Raw genomic sequence first — 19,884 nt, 5'->3', positions numbered from 1 at the left:
CTGGTGCCCAGTACAATGGGAAAGAACCATCCGACACTCATTACCTCACAATATTAATTCGGTACCTGTTGTGAGAAGGTTAGAATATATTTATTGTCCACCAGGGTGAAACATTTGTCTTTGGAAACTAAATACAGGGCTCCTATGGAGTGTGGATTGAGATCCAGATCTGGATAAAAAAAAAAAATCCTCTACACCATCAATACTAGCAAAAGTATCAAAATTACCTCATTGGCCGCAACGTTTCGGTCATTCAGCCATTTCCATATGCCAATAAAGTAATTGTGATACTTTGGCAAAGAATTGATAGTGTGGAGGATTTTCTTGTTTTTGGTTTTGTTGGGCCTTTCTCCTACACACACCTATGCCTTCAGGTGTGCGAGGGGGATTGAGAAATATCTGTGCTTCTAGACTATTGCTGCTATGAGTGTTTTCAGATGTGTAGGAATAGGTGGTGCCCGCGAGGCAAACTTACAATCAAACAAAACCTTACAATTGGTTTTAGTTTTACACTATAGAAGTTTACCCGCAAATGTGCAAAGGATCAATCCAACACTTATCGTGAATCCCCACCTGTACATGCGAAAAAGTAGAAAAGCCAGAACAATTAGACCTATAAAGACGAAAAACAAGCGTAAACATCAGTACGGTGGAAGGATTAGATTGAGACAATCCTGAGAAGTGAAACCCAATTTGCTTGTTTTGTCAGGTAAAGAAATGATTGTGTAGACCGCTCTCTAAAACTCACTAGTGTCTGTCATTCACAGAAATCTCAGAGACGATTATGCTGATACACGTGTGGATGGGTGGCAATGCTGTTAGTACTTAACCAACACAAAGAACAGCAATGCTAATGCTAAAGAGCTACTGACATCAAACAAACCAATCACAGAAGATCAACGAGACAGAGCAGGATTATTAGAGAATAAACAAACTTTATTTTGAAGAGTGTTACACAATGGGTTGGGTGGGGCATAAAAACATGACAGATCATTCAAAGCTGCTTAAAAAAAGAACAAGAGAGAGTCAATCCTACGATGAACTGCTATACACAGGGTCCATGAGGCAGACAGGAGAAGCAGAGAGAGAGAGAGAGACGGAGAGAGAGAGAGAGAGAGAGAGAGAGAGAGAGAGAGAGAGAGAGAGAGAGAGAGAGAGAGAGAGAGAGAGAGAGACATTAGCACTGGCAGTTTGGTCGCGTTTGATCATTTCATCAAAAGTATCGGAAAGAGATTAAAAAGATTTAAAAGGGCAAACAGGCCGACTTCCTCAAAATCATCAGATTAAAAACCAAAAAAAAAAAAACAGGTTTCTACAAATATATATGAATATTGGTGCCAGGAAAGGGCTGGAAATCCCAAACTTTCCAAAGAGCTGCCTAGGTTTGAAGTTTTCTGGAGTTTGTAAGGTTTCGTCTTGTTGCTCAGAGGTAGAAGGCGTTCCTCCTCCCCTTGGTGGAATGTGTGTGTGTGTGTGTGTGCTTGACTGCATAGAGGAAAGATTGGCACTGCCGTCCACCAGTGAGAAATCACACAGTGCCACTGTCCTGTGCTGCTGGTCCCTTATAAAACACATCATGAAAACCAATCAATCAATCTTTAGCCCCGCCCCCATCGCCCCCCACCCCCTAAAGGTTCAGTATCACCTTCATATGCTCACGCTCCTCATATTATTATTATTATTATTATTATTACACTGTACTCCTCCACGACGTGATTCTTCTCCAAATCCAGACTAGGAATGTGAATTACTAATCAACAATAAAAATAACAGAAATCTAGCCTTCGTAGATGGTAAAGACAATCTTTTGAGGGAAAGAGATAAAACAAACACTAAAAAAATAAAATGCTACAGATGTTAGCTAAGTGGTTCTGAATGATAGACGATGAAGCAGTTTCTGTGCCGGACCAGAGCTGCTCTCCTCCACAGATGACCTCTGACCCCTGGAGGAACGTGCGGGACTTCAGCTCTGGGGAAGAGCAAACACAGTTATTACACACACACACTCACGAGCAGAGTGGAGTACATGAGATCAAACTAATGGCTCCGTATTCACGACACTATCAACATTTCCCTGGCACATCTTACCCCGAAGCTCCTGACACACTTCCGTTCGTTTCATAATGGCTTCCGTGGTTTTACACGCTGATACGTGTTTTAGTGCTGATTAATCTGGACTCGTTTGACCTGCTCGTAGTGTCTCACTAATCATGCACTTATTTTATTACTTGATACTGCCTGAGATTTTTAAATTTTAATGACACATTCGTAGGTTCACGGTTCTCTGATGTCGATAATAATTAAAATAATTATTATTATTAGTGGAGTGTTTTAACTTTAATTATAAAAATGAAGACAGAAGTACATTACTGTGGTAAATTACTATTGCAATGTAAAATTAAAACTATTTGTAAAGAGTAAATGATAACTATAATGTGATGAATCGCACCGCGCTTCACTCTGGAACACGCAGCGCATCAGACTATAGTTATTTAACTAACCCAGCCTTTGATCATGATTATTGTGCAGCCACATTTATTCAGTTTAATTGATATACTCGTTTCCTTTTCCATCCACTCACTAACCTCCAGTTGGGGAACGAGGAGACTTTTCTAAATACACGACGAAACCACGCAGTTTGTTATATTAGCTGATGACACATCTAAAGATCTTTGCGCACCGAGTCCGAAATTTGCGTATTCGTCATCCTAAAAATTGGTCACGCACAGACACCTTGCACACTGAGTCTGATGCGCATTAATGAATCTGCTGCGATAAAATTCACAAAACAATACAAAATGGAGTCTTCAAGCAGCGAGGATGATTTTGCTGTCCTCTCTCTTCTTAAAAACAGAAACAGAAAGAGGAATCCATCCAACAATCCAGAGATTGCGTAGAGAGGAAGGAAAGTCAGGATGTCAGAGGCTCAGTTTGATGATTTGCTAGTGATACTGGAGCCACATATCAAAAAGAAAACCACCAATTTCTATGAACCAATTGATCCTGAGCAGTTCTGGAATTGTCAACACACCTCAAAACGCTTGCTACGGATGCGCAAAACGCAGAAAATTTAACCCGATCCGAATGACGAAAGTTTCGGAGGCAGTGTGTAAACGTGATTGACAACGTGAGGTCGTATTTATTTTTCAACGTGCAAAAATGTTGGACTCAGTGTGCAAGGAGCTTTACCCCCTCTATCTTCTTGAACTAGTGCACTAGAACAGCTTCTTTAAAAACCGATGATCAGGCACTCAAATTCAGTGGCGGGAGCATTTTAGCTGAGTTGTTCTGAGTGTTTCGGCGGAGGCGGATGCTAACACATGCTAATCCTCCACAGTCAAGCTCATGTGGCGTGACGTGCTGAGAAACAGAGCTCAGCTTTACTTTCTAGTGAACGAAACGCTCTAGAAATGCCTCTCCGACGGCCTCTTCATCCGTCACATGGTTACCAGACACAGTGTAATCTCTGAGCGGTGGCAGAGCTGTGATATTTCTAATCCCAGTCTCCCAGTGTTGACATAAGGAGGGAAGCGTATAAGGAAGCGCTTTCATCTCTCCGCACAGGGAACTTCAGTGTGTCGTCGGGGCAGAGGTCACCGGGAGACGTGACAGCGCTTCCCCTCAGAGCCGATACGGCAGCTCCACCAAAACACAACTAATCTAAAAGGCTTAACAACTGTTTCCAGTCATAGCTGCGAATAGAAAAATTTTAATTTCACATAAAACTGTTGTGAATAAAGCAGCATTTCCATCTCACATGTTGAGAACAAAATCGGGGAAATTCCTGGGAAATTGGCACAAAATATCAGTTCTGTCATGACAGCTCTCAGGAGATTGGCATGGTAATAGAGATTGTACCGAGACTTGCTACTGCCGATACACTCACAGACATCACTGTGAGCCTGTAAGACATGCTGCTGCTGCCAGACATGATTTAACCCGTCGCAGATCTACACAGGTGGAGCTGGGGAAGAGGGAGGGCTTCTGAGAGAGCGCTGCTGCTGCACATGTGACAGACATGCTTTAACCCGTCGCAGATCTACACAGGTGGAGCTGGGGAAGAGGGAGGGCTTCTGAGAGAGCGCTGCTGCTGCACATGTGACAGACATGATTTAACCCGTCGCAGATCTACACAGGTGGAGCTGGGGAAGAGGGAGGGCTTCTGAGAGAGCGCTGCTGCTGCACATGTGACAGACATGCTTTAACCCGTCGCAGATCTACACAGGTGGAGCTGGGGAAGAGGGAGGGCTTCTGAGAGAGCGCTGCTGCTGCACATGTGACAGACATGATTTAACCCGTCACAGATCTACACAGGTGGAGCTGGGGAAGAGGGAGGGCTTCTGAGAGAGCGCTGCTGCTGCACATGTGACAGACATGCTTTAACCCGTTGCAGATCTACACAGGTGGAGCTGGGGAAGAGGGAGGGCTTCTGAGAGAGCGCTGCTGCTGCACATGTGACAGACATGATTTAACTTGCCGCAGATCTACACAGGTGGAGCTGGGGAAGAGGGAGGGCTTCTGAGAGAGCGCTGCTGCTGCACATGTGACAGACATGCTTTAACCCGTCGCAGATCTACACAGGTGGAGCTGGGGAAGAGGGAGGGCTTCTGAGAGAGCGCTGCTGCTGCACATGTGACAGACATGATTTAACTTGCCGCAGATCTACACAGGTGGAGCTGGGGAAGAGGGAGGGCTTCTGAGAGAGCGCTGCTGCTGCACATGTGACAGACATGATTTAACCCGTCACAGATCTACACAGGTGGAGCTGGGGAAGAGGGAGGGCTTCTGAGAGAGCACTGCTGCTGCACATGTGACAGACATGAATAAACCCGTCGCAGATCTACACAGGTGGAGCTGGGGAAGAGGGAGGGCTTCTGAGAGAGCGCTGCTGCTGCACATGTGACAGACATGCTTTAACCCGTCACAGATCTACACAGGTGGAGCTGGGGAAGAGGGAGGGCTTCAAGAGAGAGCGCTGCTGCTGCACATGTGACAGACATGATTAAACCCGTCGCAGATCTACACAGGTGGAGCTGGGGAAGAGGGAGGGCTTCTGAGAGAGCGCTGCTGCTGCACATGTGACAGACATGCTTTAACCCGTCGCAGATCTACACAGGTGGAGCTGGGGAAGAGGGAGGGCTTCTGAGAGAGCGCTGCTGCTGCACATGTGACAGACATGCTTTAACCCGTCGCAGATCTACACAGGTGGAGCTGGGGAAGAGGGAGGGCTTCTGAGAGAGCGCTGCTGCTGCACATGTGACAGACATGCTTTAACCCGTCGCAGATCTACACAGGTGGAGCTGGGGAAGAGGGAGGGCTTCTGAGAGAGCGCTGCTGCTGCACATGTGACAGACATGCTTTAACCCGTCGCAGATCTACACAGGTGGAGCTGGGGAAGAGGGAGGGCTTCTGAGAGAGCGCTGCTGCTGCACACATGACAGACATGCTTTAACCCGTCGCAGATCTACACAGGTGGAGCTGGGGAAGACGGAGGGCTTCTGAGAGAGCGCTGCTGCTGCACATGTGACAGACATGCTTTAACCCGTTGCAGATCTACACAGGTGGAGCTGGAGAAGAGAGAGGGCTTCTGAGAGAGCGCTGCTGCTGCACATGTGACAGACATGCTTTAACCCGCCGCAGATCTACACAGGTGGAGCTGGGGAAGAGGGAGGGCTTCTGAGAGAGCGCTGCTGCTGCACATGTGACAGACATGCTTTAACCCGTTGCAGATCTACACAGGTGGAGCTGGGGAAGAGGGAGGGCTTCTGAGAGAGCGCTGCTGCTGCACATGTGACAGACATGATTTAACCCGCCGCAGATCTACACAGGTGGAGCTGGGGAAGAGGGAGGGCTTCTGAGAGAGCGCTGCTGCTGCACATGTGACAGACATGCTTTAACCCGTCGCAGATCTACACAGGTGGAGCTGGGGAAGAGGGAGGGCTTCTGAGAGAGCGCTGCTGCTGCACATGTGACAGACATGATTTAACCCGTCACAGATCTACACAGGTGGAGCTGGGGAAGAGGGAGGGCTTCTGAGAGAGCGCTGCTGCTGCACATGTGACAGACATGATTAAACCCGTCGCAGATCTACACAGGTGGAGCTGGGGAAGAGGGAGGGCTTCTGAGAGAGCGCTGCTGCTGCACATGTGACAGACATGCTTTAACCCGTCACGGATCTACACAGGTGGAGCTGGGGAAGAGGGAGGGCTTCAAGAGAGAGCGCTGCTGCTGCACATGTGACAGACATGATTAAACCCGTCGCAGATCTACACAGGTGGAGCTGGGGAAGAGGGAGGGCTTCTGAGAGAGCGCTGCTGCTGCACATGTGACAGACACGATTTAACCCGCAGCAGATCTACACAGGTGGAGCTGGGGAAGAGGGTGAGCTTCTGAGAGAGCGCTGCTGCAGCACATGTGACAGACATGATTTAACCCGTCGCAGATCTACACAAGTGGAGCTGGGGAAGAGGGAGGGCTTCTGAGAGAGCGCTGCTGTTGCACATGTGACAGACATGATTAAACCCGTCGCAGATCTACACAGGTGGAGCTGGGGAAGAGGGAGGGCTTCTGAGAGAGCGCTGCTGCTGCACATGTGACAGACATGCTTTAACCCGTCGCAGATCTACACAGGTGGAGCTGGGGAAGAGGGAGGGCTTCTGAGAGAGCGCTGCTGCTGCACATGTGACAGACATGCTTTAACCCGTCACGGATCTACACAGGTGGAGCTGGGGAAGAGGGAGGGCTTCAAGAGAGAGCGCTGCTGCTGCACATGTGACAGACATGATTAAACCCGTCGCAGATCTACACAGGTGGAGCTGGGGAAGAGGGAGGGCTTCTGAGAGAGCGCTGCTGCTGCACATGTGACAGACACGATTTAACCCGCAGCAGATCTACACAGGTGGAGCTGGGGAAGAGGGTGAGCTTCTGAGAGAGCGCTGCTGCAGCACATGTGACAGACATGATTTAACCCGTCGCAGATCTACACAAGTGGAGCTGGGGAAGAGGGAGGGCTTCTGAGAGAGCGCTGCTGTTGCACATGTGACAGACATGATTAAACCCGTCGCAGATCTACACAGGTGGAGCTGGGGAAGAGGGAGGGCTTCTGAGAGAGCGCTGCTGCTGCACATGTGACAGACATGCTTTAACCCGTCGCAGATCTACACAGGTGGAGCTGGGGAAGAGGGAGGGCTTCTGAGAGAGCGCTGCTGCTGCACATGTGACAGACATGATTAAACCCGTCGCAGATCTACACAGGTGGAGCTGGGGAAGAGGGAGGGCTTCTGAGAGAGCGCTGCTGCTGCACATGTGACAGACATGCTTTAACCCGTCGCAGATCTACACAGGTGGAGCTGGGGAAGAGGGAGGGCTTCTGAGAGAGCGCTGCTGCTGCACATGTGACAGACATGCTTTAACCCGTCGCAGATCTACACAGGTGGAGCTGGGGAAGAGGGAGGGCTTCTGAGAGAGCGCTGCTGCTGCACATGTGACAGACATGATTTAACCCGCCGCAGATCTACACAGGTGGAGCAGGGGAAGAGGGAGGGCTTCTGAGAGAGCGCTGCTGCTGCACATGTGACAGACATGCTTTAACCCGTCGCAGATCTACACAGGTGGAGCTGGGGAAGAGGGAGGGCTTCTGAGAGAGAAATCAGACATGCTTTAACCCGTCACAGATCTACACAGGTGGAGCTGGGGAAGAGGAAGAGCTTCTGAGAGAGCACTGCTGCTGCACATGTGACAGACATGATTTAACCCGCCGCAGATCTACACAGGTGGAGCTGGGGAAGAGGGAGGGGCTTCTGAGAGAGCGCTGCTGCTGCACATGTGACAGACATGCTTTAACCCGTCGCAGATCTACACAGGTGGAGCTGGGGGAGAGGGAGGGCTTCTGAGAGAGAAATCAGACATGCTTTAACCCGTCACAGATCTACACAGGTGGAGCTGGGGAAGAGGGAGGGCTTCTGAGAGAGCGCTGCTGCTGCACATGTGACAGACATGCTTTAACCCGTCGCAGACCTACACAGGTGGAGCTGGGGAAGAGGGAGGGCTTCTGAGAGAGCGCTGCTGCTGCACATGTGACAGACATGATTTAACCCGTCGCAGATCTACACAGGTGGAGCTGGAGAAGAGGGAGGGTTTCTGAGAGAGCGCTGCTGCTGCACATGTGACAGACATGCTTTAACCCGTCGCAGATCTACACAGGTGGAGCTGGGGAAGAGGGAGGGCTTCTGAGAGAGCGCTGCTGCTGCACATGTGACAGACATGATTTAACCCGCCGCAGATCTACACAGGTGGAGCTGGGGAAGAGGGAGGGCTTCTGAGAGAGCGCTGCTGCTGCACATGTGACAGACATGCTTTAACCCGTCGCAGATCTACACAGGTGGAGCTGGGGAAGAGGGAGGGCTTCTGAGAGAGCGCTGCTGCTGCACATGTGACAGACATGATTTAACCCGTCACAGATCTACACAGGTGGAGCTGGGGAAGAGGGAGGGCTTCTGAGAGAGCGCTGCTGCTGCACATGTGACAGACATGCTTTAACCCGTCGCAGATCTACACAGGTGGAGCTGGGGAAGAGGGAGGGCTTCTGAGAGAGCGCTGCTGCTGCACATGTGACAGACATGATTTAACCCGCCGCAGATCTACACAGGTGGAGCTGGGGAAGAGGGAGGGCTTCTGAGAGAGCGCTGCTGCTGCACATGTGACAGACATGCTTTAACCCGTCGCAGATCTACACAGGTGGAGCTGGGGAAGAGGGAGGGCTTCTGAGAGAGCGCTGCTGCTGCACATGTGACAGACATGATTTAACCCGTCACAGATCTACACAGGTGGAGCTGGGGAAGAGGGAGGGCTTCTGAGAGAGCGCTGCTGCTGCACATGTGACAGACATGCTTTAACCCGTCGCAGATCTACACAGGTGGAGCTGGGGAAGAGGGAGGGCTTCTGAGAGAGCGCTGCTGCTGCACATGTGACAGACATGATTAAACCCGTCGCAGATCTACACAGGTGGAGCTGGGGAAGAGGGAGGGCTTCTGAGAGAGCGCTGCTGCTGCACATGTGACAGACATGCTTTAACCCGTCACAGATCTACACAGGTGGAGCTGGGGAAGAGGGAGGGCTTCAAGAGAGAGCGCTGCTGCTGCACATGTGACAGACATGATTAAACCCGTCGCAGATCTACACAGGTGGAGCTGGGGAAGAGGGAGGGCTTCTGAGAGAGCGCTGCTGCTGCACATGTGACAGACATGATTTAACCCGCCGCAGATCTACACAGGTGGAGCTGGAGAAGAGGGAGAGCTTCTGAGAGAGCGCTGCTGCTGCACATGTGACAGACATGATTTAACCCGTCGCAGATCTACACAGGTGGAGCTGGGGAAGAGGGAGGGCTTCTGAGAGAGCGCTGCTGCTGCACATGTGACAGACATGATTAAACCCGTCGCAGATCTACACAGGTGGAGCTGGGGAAGAGGGAGGGCTTCTGAGAGAGCGCTGCTGCTGCACATGTGACAGACATGCTTTAACCCGTCGCAGATCTACACAGGTGGAGCTGGGGAAGAGGGAGGGCTTCTGAGAGAGCGCTGCTGCTGCACATGTGACAGACATGCTTTAACCCGTCGCAGATCTACACAGGTGGAGCAGGGGAAGAGGGAAGGCTTCTGAGAGAGCGCTGCTGCTGCACATGTGACAGACATGCTTTAACCCGTCGCAGATCTACACAGGTGGAGCTGGGGAAGAGGGAGGGCTTCTGAGAGAGAAATCAGACATGCTTTAACCCGTCACAGATCTACACAGGTGGAGCTGGGGAAGAGGAAGAGCTTCTGAGAGAGCACTGCTGCTGCACATGTGACAGACATGATTTAACCCGCCGCAGATCTACACAGGTGGAGCTGGGGAAGAGGGAGGGGCTTCTGAGAGAGCGCTGCTGCTGCACATGTGACAGACATGCTTTAACCCGTCGCAGATCTACACAGGTGGAGCTGGGGGAGAGGGAGGGCTTCTGAGAGAGAAATCAGACATGCTTTAACCCGTCACAGATCTACACAGGTGGAGCTGGGGAAGAGGGAGGGCTTCAAGAGAGAGCGCTGCTGCTGCACATGTGACAGACATGATTTAACCCGTCGCAGATCTACACAGGTGGAGCTGGGGGAGAGGGAGGACTTCTGAGAGAGCGCTGCTGCTGCACATGTGACAGATATGATTTAACCCGTCGCAGATCTACACAGGTGGAGCTGGGGAAGAGGGAGGGCTTCAAGAGAGAGCGCTGCTGCTGCACATGTGACAGACATGATTTAACCCGTCGCAGATCTACACAGGTGGAGCTGGAGAAGAGGGAGGACTTCTGAGAGAGCGCTGCTGCTGCACATGTGACAGACATGCTTTAACCCGTCACAGATCTACACAGGTGGAGCTGGGGAAGAGGGAGGGCTTCAAGAGAGAGCGCTGCTGCTGCACATGTGACAGACATGATTTAACCCGTCGCAGATCTACACAGGTGGAGTTGGGGGACAGGGAGGGCTTCAAGAGAGAGCGCTGCACTGCTAACAGCAACATACTCTGTCTGAATGTTGAGCCGGAGATCATTGGCCGCTGATGCAACAACAACCAATCAGCTGTGCGATGTACACAGTCTGTCTGAAGTGAACGTAAACAGTTGTGGAAGGAAAAGTGTTCACAGTATCAGTATATAGATCTGTGCATTAGGGCTGTTGGAACAAATTCCGAAAATAATTTGAATATTAAAAAAAATCAATACTATTCGAATATTGCTTTATGTATTTAAAAAACAAAACAATTTATGCAATCTTGCCTCTCGTCGCCTTGGCTTACACACATGTGAAAATGAAATCCTTTTGTTTCGTCTGATGAACAATAATGTTTTTGAATCGTAACACAATTGTGCACATTATCCATGCTGTATCATCATAACAATACTGTCAAAAATGGTAAATGTTTAACAGCGTAAAAAAGCACCCCCCAAGCGCAAATATCTCAGCGAGCACCAAGCTCGTTGGAACCGTCTAGTCGAACTGAAAATAACGATATAAGTTTCAGAATTTTTGGTGGTGTTTTAGCGGAGATATTAGCCGAAAACCATCGGAAGCGCTTCAACCATATTCAGCATGAATAAAATGTTTATTGTAATGTTAGATGTCCCTCTAGTGGACAGAACGTGTAACAACAACCACATGCTATAGTGGCATTGGCGATCCATAAGCCTGAGTAATGTCGTAAATATTAATAATAGGATGAATTTGAGCATTTAATATTCAAATATTATTCGAATATTAAATAAAATAAGGAATGGAATTCGAATAGTATTAGAGGAAGATTGACAGCCCTACTGTGCATCAGCTCTTAAAGTGACAGACGCCTAATATTCCTGCTGCCATGTGTTTTAATGTTTAACAAAAGACAAAGAAAACAATTACTCACTGCTCTTGACGGAATACGCTTTCTAACTTTGATAAGGATTAATCTTTTCAATTTATACAGTGAACATTATGCAGTGTTATTTTACATTTGATAACTTCATATAAAATTTCAGTACCTGAAATGACTGTTAGACCGACCTGAAAACCTGATTATTTAATTTGCATCTTTGTTCTATTGTATTTATTTGTGCTATTGCTTTAATTTCATTATTTGTTCTTATTGTATTACTCATTGTTTACTTATCTTTAATCATGTTTTACATTTACATTAGGCTAGTAGTTTTAGCTGTGGTATCGAAGTTTGATTTTTTTACTGGTATACGAGTCATATGAGGAACCTCTAAAATAATGTGATTTTATGGTAAAATGAATCCAGATCCAGTTTGTTCAGAAAGGAAGCCCTGAGAGTGAGAGTCTCCGCTGTTTAATTAAACACTGAGCAGCTGGCAGATCCAGGACAGAGGAAATAAAGAGACAAACACAAGAAAAAGACAAAGAAAAGGGGAGAAACGAGAGGCTCTGGGCGCAGGAGGAGGAAGGAGGAGGAGCCAGTCGTCAAGAGCGCTGCTGTTGCCATGGTGAGTTGCCATGTGCTTACCTGTCCTTCAGTCCTCGTCCTCGGCCAGCTCCGTCTCTTTGTGGACCACCACGCGAGTGACCGACATGTCAGGGTGCTGCTCTTTGGCCTCCTTTATAGCCTGGGCCAACGCCTGACCCCACGCGGTGACCCAGAGACACAACCAAACACACACACACACACACACAAACCAAACAAAAGATTCAACTGAAAAAATGAACAACTCAACTCAACACAAGAATGAAAACTCAACTGAATGACACACATATGACGGGGGAACATGCATCTGCAGCGCTGGACCTGCGAGAACCATGTCTCAGTCTCATCGCTATGGTAACCGGTGTATCAGGGAAGTGTGTGTGCGTCACAGAACAGCTCAGGGTTATAAAGAGCAGCTACTCTGCAACTGTTGGCCGTCACACTGAACACCACGAGCCCAGCGAGACACACACTGTACGTACAGCGCTCAGGTCACGAGTGAAACGCCTCCGCGATCTGCGTTACAGATATTACTGTATCATATATGATCAGTCGTTATCATCAAACACTCACTGCTCTTCAGTCAATAACTGCTGTTGATTAATATGGATTCATCTATGTTCAATTCATACAGTGAAGAAAGACCACGCCAAGTTTTAATTTTACATTTGATTATTCAATTTCTTATTTGAGTGTTGCTGTAAAATAAACCTACAATAGCTGAATAAATTTTAAAAAGCGCCGTTTATTTTTTTATCTTGTACTGTATTTGTCATATTATTTGAAAATTATTTCTTTGATCTTATTAATAACCAAATAAATAAAACGAAGTAAAATAAAATAAGATTTTGGTCTTATCGCCCAGCACTACTTTGGCCTAGATGGTCTGTCAATCTTTTTTCTTTTGTTCTTTAAGAAAAATACAGTGTGTGTGAGTGAGTGAGTAAGTGTGTGTGTGTGTATGTGTGTGTGAGAGTGAGTGAGTGAGTGTGTATGTGTGTGAGTGAGTGAGTGTGTGTGTGTGTCTCTGTGTAACTGTGTGTGTGAGTGAGTAAGTAAGTGTGTGTGTGTGAGTGAGTGAGTAAGTGTGTGTGTGTGTGTGTGTGTGTGTGTGTGTGTGAGTGAGTCAGTGTATGTGTGTGTGTGTCTCTCTGTGTAACTGAGTGTGTGTGTGTGTCTGTCTGTGAGAGTGAGTAAGTGTGTGTGTGTGTGTGAGAGAGTGTGTCAGTGTGTGAGAGAGAGTGAGTGAGTGAGTGTGTGTGTGTATGTCTGTGTGTGAGTAAGTGTGTGTGTGTGTGTGAGAGTGTGTGAGTGTGTCAGTGTGTGTGTGTCTCTCTGTGTGAGTGAGTAAGTGTGTGTGTGTGTCTCTGTGTAACTGAGTGTGTGTGTGTGTGTGTGTCTGTGTGTGAGAGTGAGTAAGTGTGTGTGTGTGTGTGTGTGTGCGCGTGTGTGTGAGTGAGTGAGTGTGTGTGTGAGTGTGTATGTATGAATGAGTGTGTGTGTGTTTGAGTCTTGTGTAACTGAGTGAGTGTGTGTGTGTGAGAGAGTGTGTCAGTTTGTGAGAGATAGTGAGTGAGTGTGTGTGTGTGTGTATGTGTGTGAGTGTGTATGTATGAATGAGTGTGTGTGTGTTTGAGTCTCGTGTAACTGAGTGTGTGTGTGTGCGTGAGTGTGTGTATCTCACCTGATCGTGATCAATGTCCGAGTCTCCCGTGATGACGATGCGCTTCTCGATGCGAGTTTCTGACAGCCCGCCCTTTAGTGTCTGTCAATCATTAAAGAGACAGACGTCATGTGACACAAACACAGCGCTCAGCAGGAATAATGGAGGACGGAACATTGGATTCAGATTAAACAATAAAGTAGCAGTTTTAGAGGATCAGGAATGTGAATTTAGTACACTGTAAAAATGATTTTGGTCAAAGTCGCAATTAAAACGAATTATTTTAGTACGTTTTACAAGAAAATACTATTTCAGTTGTTGCTTTAAAGTTTGATGTTTCTGTGAAATTATTTGTGGAATTTACTAGCAATTTCTGAGGGTAATTGTTAAAGTAAATCCTACACCATGTTTTTTCAGTGCAGTGTGAGTTTTGATTAGTTGTATTTAAACACTGGTCCTAGATCAGACTAAACCCACTTCTGACATGGACATTAGCAGGTTCCTCTGTGTTTAATGTTCAAGGGAGGAAAAGCCGACTGCGTTCGGTCAGTTCTGCATCAGAGCCAATCAGCCGGCTCCGGGAGGAAAAACTGCACTCATTTGCTCCATGAGGAAGCTGAACTTTAACGGTAACTTCTAAACCTGTACAGTCAGCTGGACTGTGAGCTATATATAGAATATGTGGAGAAAAACTACATCACTCATTAATGCTGTGGAGAAAAATCCAACAATCAGAGTCAAAACAAGCAAACGCCCAAAAGATGTCTTTAGCTCCGCCCACTCCCATGAAGCACTGCAGGTGACGTAATTAAGCCAATGTCCCTACACTCAAAATACTTAAATATGCATATTTTGCAATAAACTTAAAATATACCGTTTATATATATAATCAACATTTGTACACGAGTAGTTCCGTATTTCTCCATTGTTATTAATTAAATGACATGTTGGCAGAGCTTCATGGGATTGCAGTGCTCTCTCACTAAAGCGGTCACGTTCAGTCTGGTGCCTTTGTATTGTTTGCTTCAAATAAAAGTTTGTAATGTTGTGATTCTCCTCGTAGCGGATTGGTTTGGTTCTTGACTTTATAACACTTTAACCAAGACTCTTTAAAAATCCCAAGTGTGTTTCCTTGGTGATGTGTGTGTGTGTGTTACCTTGGTGATGTGTGTGGTGGTGAAGAGTGACTCAGAGGTGATGTGTGTGTGTGTGTGTGTGTTACCTTGGTGATGTGTGTGGTGGTGGTGGTGCAGAGTGACACAGAGGTGATGTGTGTGTGTGTGTTACCTTGGTGATGTGTGTGGTGGTGAAGAGTGACTCAGAGGTGATGTGTGTGTGTGTGTGTGTGTTACCTTGGTGATGTGTGTGGTGGTGGTGGTGCAGAGTGACTCAGAGGTGATGTGTGTGTGTGTGTTACCTTGGTGATGTGTGTGGTGGTGGTGGTGCAGAGTGACTCAGAGGTGATGTGTGTGTGTGTGTTACCTTGGTGATGTGTGTGGTGGTGGTGGTGCAGAGTGACTCAGAGGTGATGTGTGTGTGTGTGTTACCTTGGTGATGTGTGTGGTGGTGGTGGTGAAGAGTGACTCAGAGGTGATGTGTGTGTGTGTGTGTGTGTTACCTTGGTGATGTGTGTGGTGGTGGTGGTGCAGAGTGACTCAGAGGTGATGTGTGTGTGTGTGTTACCTTGGTGATGTGTGTGGTGGTGGTGGTGCAGAGTGACTCAGAGGTGATGTGTGTGTGTGTGTTACCTTGGTGATGTGTGTGGTGGTGGTGGTGCAAAGTGACACAGAGGTGATGTGTGTGTGTGTGTTACCTTGGTGATGTGTGTGGTGGTGGTGGTGCAGAGTGACTCAGAGGTGATGTGTGTGTGTGTGTTACCTTGGTGATGTGTGTGGTGGTGGTGGTGCAGAGTGACTCAGAGGTGATGTGTGTGTGTGTGTGTGTGTTACCTTGGTGATGTGTGTGGTGGTGAAGAGTGACTCAGAGGTGATTTGTGTGTGTGTGTGTGTGTTACCTTGGTGATGTGTGTGGTGGTGGTGGTGCAGAGTGACTCAGAGGTGATGTGTGTGTGTGTGTTACCTTGGTGATGTGTGTGGTGGTGGTGGTGCAGAGTGACTCAGAGGTGATGTGTGTGTGTGTGTTACCTTGGTGATGTGTGTGGTGGTGGTGGTGCAGAGTGACTCAGAGGTGATGTGTGTGTGTGTGTGTGTGTTACCTTGGTGATGTGTGTGGTGGTGGTGGTGCAGAGTGACTCAGAGGTGATGTGTGTGTGTGTGTTACCTTGGTGATGTGTGTGGTGGTGGTGGTGCAGAGTGACTCAGAGGTGATGTGTGTGTGTGTGTGTGTTACCTTGGTGATGTGTGTGGTGGTGGTGGTGCAGAGTGACTCAGAGGTGATGTGTGTGTGTGTGTGTGTGTTACCTTGGTGATGTGTGTGGTGGTGGTGGTGCAGAGTGACTCAGAGGTGATGTGTGTGTGTGTGTGTGTGTTACCTTGGTGATGTGTGTGGTGGTGGTGGTGCAGAGTGACACAGAGGTGATGTGTGTGTGTGTGTTACCTTGGTGATGTGTGTGGTGGTGGTGGTGCAGAGTGACTCAGAGGTGATGTGTGTGTGTGTGTGTTACCTTGGTGATGTGTGTGGTGGTGGTGGTGCAGAGTCACTCAGAGGTGATGTGTGTGTGTGTGTGTGTGTTACCTTGGTGATGTGTGTGGTGGTGGTGGTGCAGAGTGACTCAGAGGTGATGTGTGTGTGTGTGTGTGTGTTACCTTGGTGATGTGTGTGGTGGTGGTGGTGCAGAGTGACTCAGAGGTGATGGTTTGAGCTGTCATAAGCACTCCTGGCTCCCCGTCTCCATTACCATCCAACTGTCAATCACACACAGAACAAACACACACATTCAGCACTCAACAAAACTCTCAATACAGAAAAACAACAATCAGCACCTCATCCCTTCAAAAGCCCCACTTTCATTGTTTCAATAAGACAATAAACATGGGTTGGTTTGTTTCAAATACGTCTTCTAATCCATGGTTCTGACCCAGTACTGAAATACGGGGGTCATGTGACTGGTCTCTGACCTGAGCGGCCTCGTACGTGATGGTCTTGGTCTCCGTGTGGACGATGGGCACCTCCTTCGTGGAGATCTCCGTCTTCTGAGCAGCGAACGTGTCTGAAATGGTGACCATCTCAGTCTTCACCACAGGAGGCTACAGAGAGACAGAGGCCGTGAGTGTGAGGAACACACACCGCTCTGACGTCACTACACACTACACGTCTTTGGTATATAACGCATGCAGCCAAACCCAGATATCACAAGCCAAACAGAGCGACGGTACATGGGTGCAGTTTTGGTTTCAGTGATCTTTGGCAGTGTTGGTAAGACAGCGCACACATGCAAAAGCACAATATCTCAACATCGCCATTCTATCACTATCAATGTGATCAAATCATTTCAGCAACATTACTGAAGTTACAGAAACTCTGCTAGCAGAGTGAAGAATCAGCGCAAGCTAACTTATAATTAGGACATCAAGTATGAAACATGCGACGATACACAACATGCAGCACACAAACTATAAGCCCCCCACTGTGTGTGTGTGTGTGTGTGTGTATTAGAGTAGGATGGAATATAAAATCAACTTAAAGGCGAGAGGATGGAATGACTGACGTTAAAGCGGACAGAACCACTTCATTTATACTGCTTCTCTTCCTTAAACGAGTGCTAGAGAGACGGATGCGCAGATCGAGCGGGATCTTCCTCCAGGACGAGGGAGGAGTGGGAAATGGAAGAGGAGATGAGGAGAAGAGCAGGGATAGCGTCTCGGCTAGCTCACGACGTCAATTACCTCCGAGCAACAGATAACCTGCGGCAGGAGCTCCGCCTCCACGCGAGAGACGCTGCCGTTGACGACGGGAGGCTCCTCCTCCACGGCTCTGAGAGGGGGCGGGGCTTCGGCTGCGGGGGCGTGTCCATTGGGAGCGTCGTCCTTGTCTGTACACTCTTCCTCTTCAGGCTGTGCGGTTGCTTGCTCTTCCTCTGCGCTAGGGGCGGAGTCAGCTGGTTCTGCTTCTGTGATTGGCTGCAACTCTACCACAGAGGGCGGGGCTTGTTGTATAAGCTCCTGTTCTTCCTCGGGCTCTTCCTCGATCTGCTGAACGGAGATGCTCGCACTGGGTGTCTGAGCGTGATACTCCGCCTCCTCTTCTTCGCTCTCACTGTCCGAGGATAAACTCCTGTCCTCCTTGACCTCCGTCTCCACGGTAACCGGGGTCTCGGGGGCGGGGCTTCTGGGCTTGGCTTTGATGACCTCCTCGATGACGACGGTCTCTTCCACGACCTCAATGAACTCTGGCTGGCCGTTCACTTCAGGTTTGACCTCTGTGCTCTACACCAGACAACGACACAGACACACACGAGGGATGGAGAGAAAAGCAAAAAACAAACGATGACCACAGAAAAAAAACTGAAGGAAACAAATTTCCTGCAGACCTTAGTCAAAGTCAATGCCATTTCGATGCAAGTCAGAGACGTACAGTCTGTTCAGTGTGCGGAAAGTTTGTGTTTTATTAGCTTTGCTTAATATGACAGTAGAGTAAAGTCTTTTTTTTAATTTCTCAAATTAATCTGCTAGATTTATGATGTTAATAACTCATGTCTCCACAGTCTGTGAAAGAGTCCACTGTCAGGATTTACTCTCTGGAAACACACCTAACAACTGCATTACACACACTATAGTCTCTCAGTTAAATCTGTGTTGCTGTAAGGGTGTTCAGATATTGTATATACATCTCACTGAGCACACTGTACATCGTCTATCGCTCACAGCGAATCAAACATGGCATCCGCTCCAACTAAGGTCCATAAGCACTGCAACACCACACATATATAATCAAACAAGCAACATAAGGAGAAGAGAGACAGTCATAACAAGCTGAAGATGAAGAGAGCATGGCTGGACAGACAGATGATGATCTCTGAAGGTGGAGGCGTGATGTCTGCAATGGAAAAGGGATGAGATGTGTGTGTGTGTGCAGTGTTAGGTGTGTGTTTGCTCAGGTGATGTTAGGTGGCTGAGCGAGGACCTTGCTGGCGTCTCTGCTGTCGCTCTCGGGATGAGGAGGGCTTTTCTGAGGAACCTGAAGGCAACCATAGGACACAGTCACTCAAACACACACACACACACGCTGTCTGAGGAACTGCTGACACCTGCCACTCACGGCGGTCTGATCTCAAGAGGTCTCCGGGTTCACACTTGTGATGGGATCGCCCGAGACAGCAGGTGTAAACAGGGTCTGAGCGGGAGCGGGTTCGGGAAGGTGGACAGGACGGCAGTTAGAAGATCATGTACACACACACACACACACACACACACACGAAACAAGAAGTTTCACACACACGACGGCAGAGGGGGAAATGACTGGCCAGTGAGTGGAAGTTGATGAGCAGTCTGGCAGTGAAATGACCTCTAGAGCTGCGCTCACGTACATGAACTCGGACACTACACTGATGATGTGTATTACTGATCTTATTACACGGCTCTGGGGAATACTGGCTTCTGATTGGTCGACCGCACCAATGGTGTGTTATCCACCGATTACAACCAGTAAAAACTGATAACACAGGCTCATCCGCATCACTGTAACTGAAGTCGGTGATATAGGATTGCTGGGAACGGTTTCTCCTTGTGGAAGTTTTCCGTTTGGTGAGGTAATGAAATATTAAAACTCAAATCAATTTGTGTGTAGTTATTTAATCATCGGAGACTCACTCTCTTGTTTCATACAAACGCAGCTCCCGCCATTTTGTGACTATTGTTTTGTACACTATTGGATTATAAAATACAAACAGGTACGATTTTAAAACAGTTTAATCTGAAATCAATATCTCTTATCTCCATAATTATTCATGTGGTGAAATACCATATACCGGTAATAAGTGTAATGACTGTAAACCGTATCCCTTAAATGTCCGTATAGTTTGCTCTCTCCGTGGAAGCTTTGCGTTTAAAGAGCTAATAAAATATTTAGACTCAGATCAATATTTCATGTCTAATTATTTATTTATGTGGGAAGTAGCCGTGTAATAAGTGTGTACTGTGTATTAATATGCGATAACAACCGGCTGGATGTACACTATCCTTTAATCACTACAGCACAAAGGGATCATTTAATATAACAGTAATATGTATGGCATAATGACACAATTGTTTTAATTTTGATGGTTGTATTGTACATTT

At 47.8% G+C, this 19,884-nt stretch overlaps 1 protein-coding gene and 1 long non-coding RNA gene across 21 annotated transcripts in view; one reads left to right on the top strand and one right to left on the bottom strand.

The window, feature by feature from the left end:
* The first annotated feature begins 745 nt into the window (after positions 1 to 745).
* On the top strand, positions 746 to 1,290 carry LOC130090625 (uncharacterized). The gene is made up of 2 exons (XR_008807743.1): positions 746 to 1,056; positions 1,163 to 1,290. It is a non-coding gene; the product is annotated as an uncharacterized LOC130090625 (long non-coding RNA).
* The window catches only part of epb41l2 (erythrocyte membrane protein band 4.1 like 2), a 101,855-nt gene continuing 82,886 nt past the window's right edge, over positions 916 to 19,884 (bottom strand). For 9 of the 20 annotated variants that reach the window (XM_056236359.1, XM_056246092.1, XM_056245619.1 and 6 more), the window contains 7 exons: positions 18,731 to 18,784; positions 17,494 to 18,033; positions 16,726 to 16,854; positions 16,414 to 16,512; positions 13,670 to 13,750; positions 12,028 to 12,139; positions 916 to 1,969 (listed from right to left, as the gene is read on the bottom strand). In XM_056236359.1, coding sequence (XP_056092334.1) covers positions 12,035 to 12,139; positions 13,670 to 13,750; positions 16,414 to 16,512; positions 16,726 to 16,854; positions 17,494 to 18,033; positions 18,731 to 18,784 — 1,008 coding nt within the window. In that variant the 3' untranslated portion in view covers positions 916 to 1,969; positions 12,028 to 12,034. The remainder of the gene's footprint in view (positions 1,970 to 12,027; positions 12,140 to 13,669; positions 13,751 to 16,413; positions 16,513 to 16,725; positions 16,855 to 17,493; positions 18,034 to 18,730; positions 18,785 to 19,884) is intronic. The other 11 variants (XM_056242868.1, XM_056247905.1, XM_056249989.1 and 8 more) reach the window with 4 other exon arrangements.

Source organism: Rhinichthys klamathensis, unplaced genomic scaffold (genome assembly GCF_029890125.1).
Source record: "Rhinichthys klamathensis goyatoka isolate OS25496 unplaced genomic scaffold, OSU_Roscu_1.1 h1tg000001l_1, whole genome shotgun sequence".
NCBI lineage: Eukaryota > Metazoa > Chordata > Actinopteri > Cypriniformes > Leuciscidae > Rhinichthys > Rhinichthys klamathensis.
Note: the sequence above shows the minus strand (reverse complement) of the source record. Positions and strands in the feature narration are given on the sequence as shown.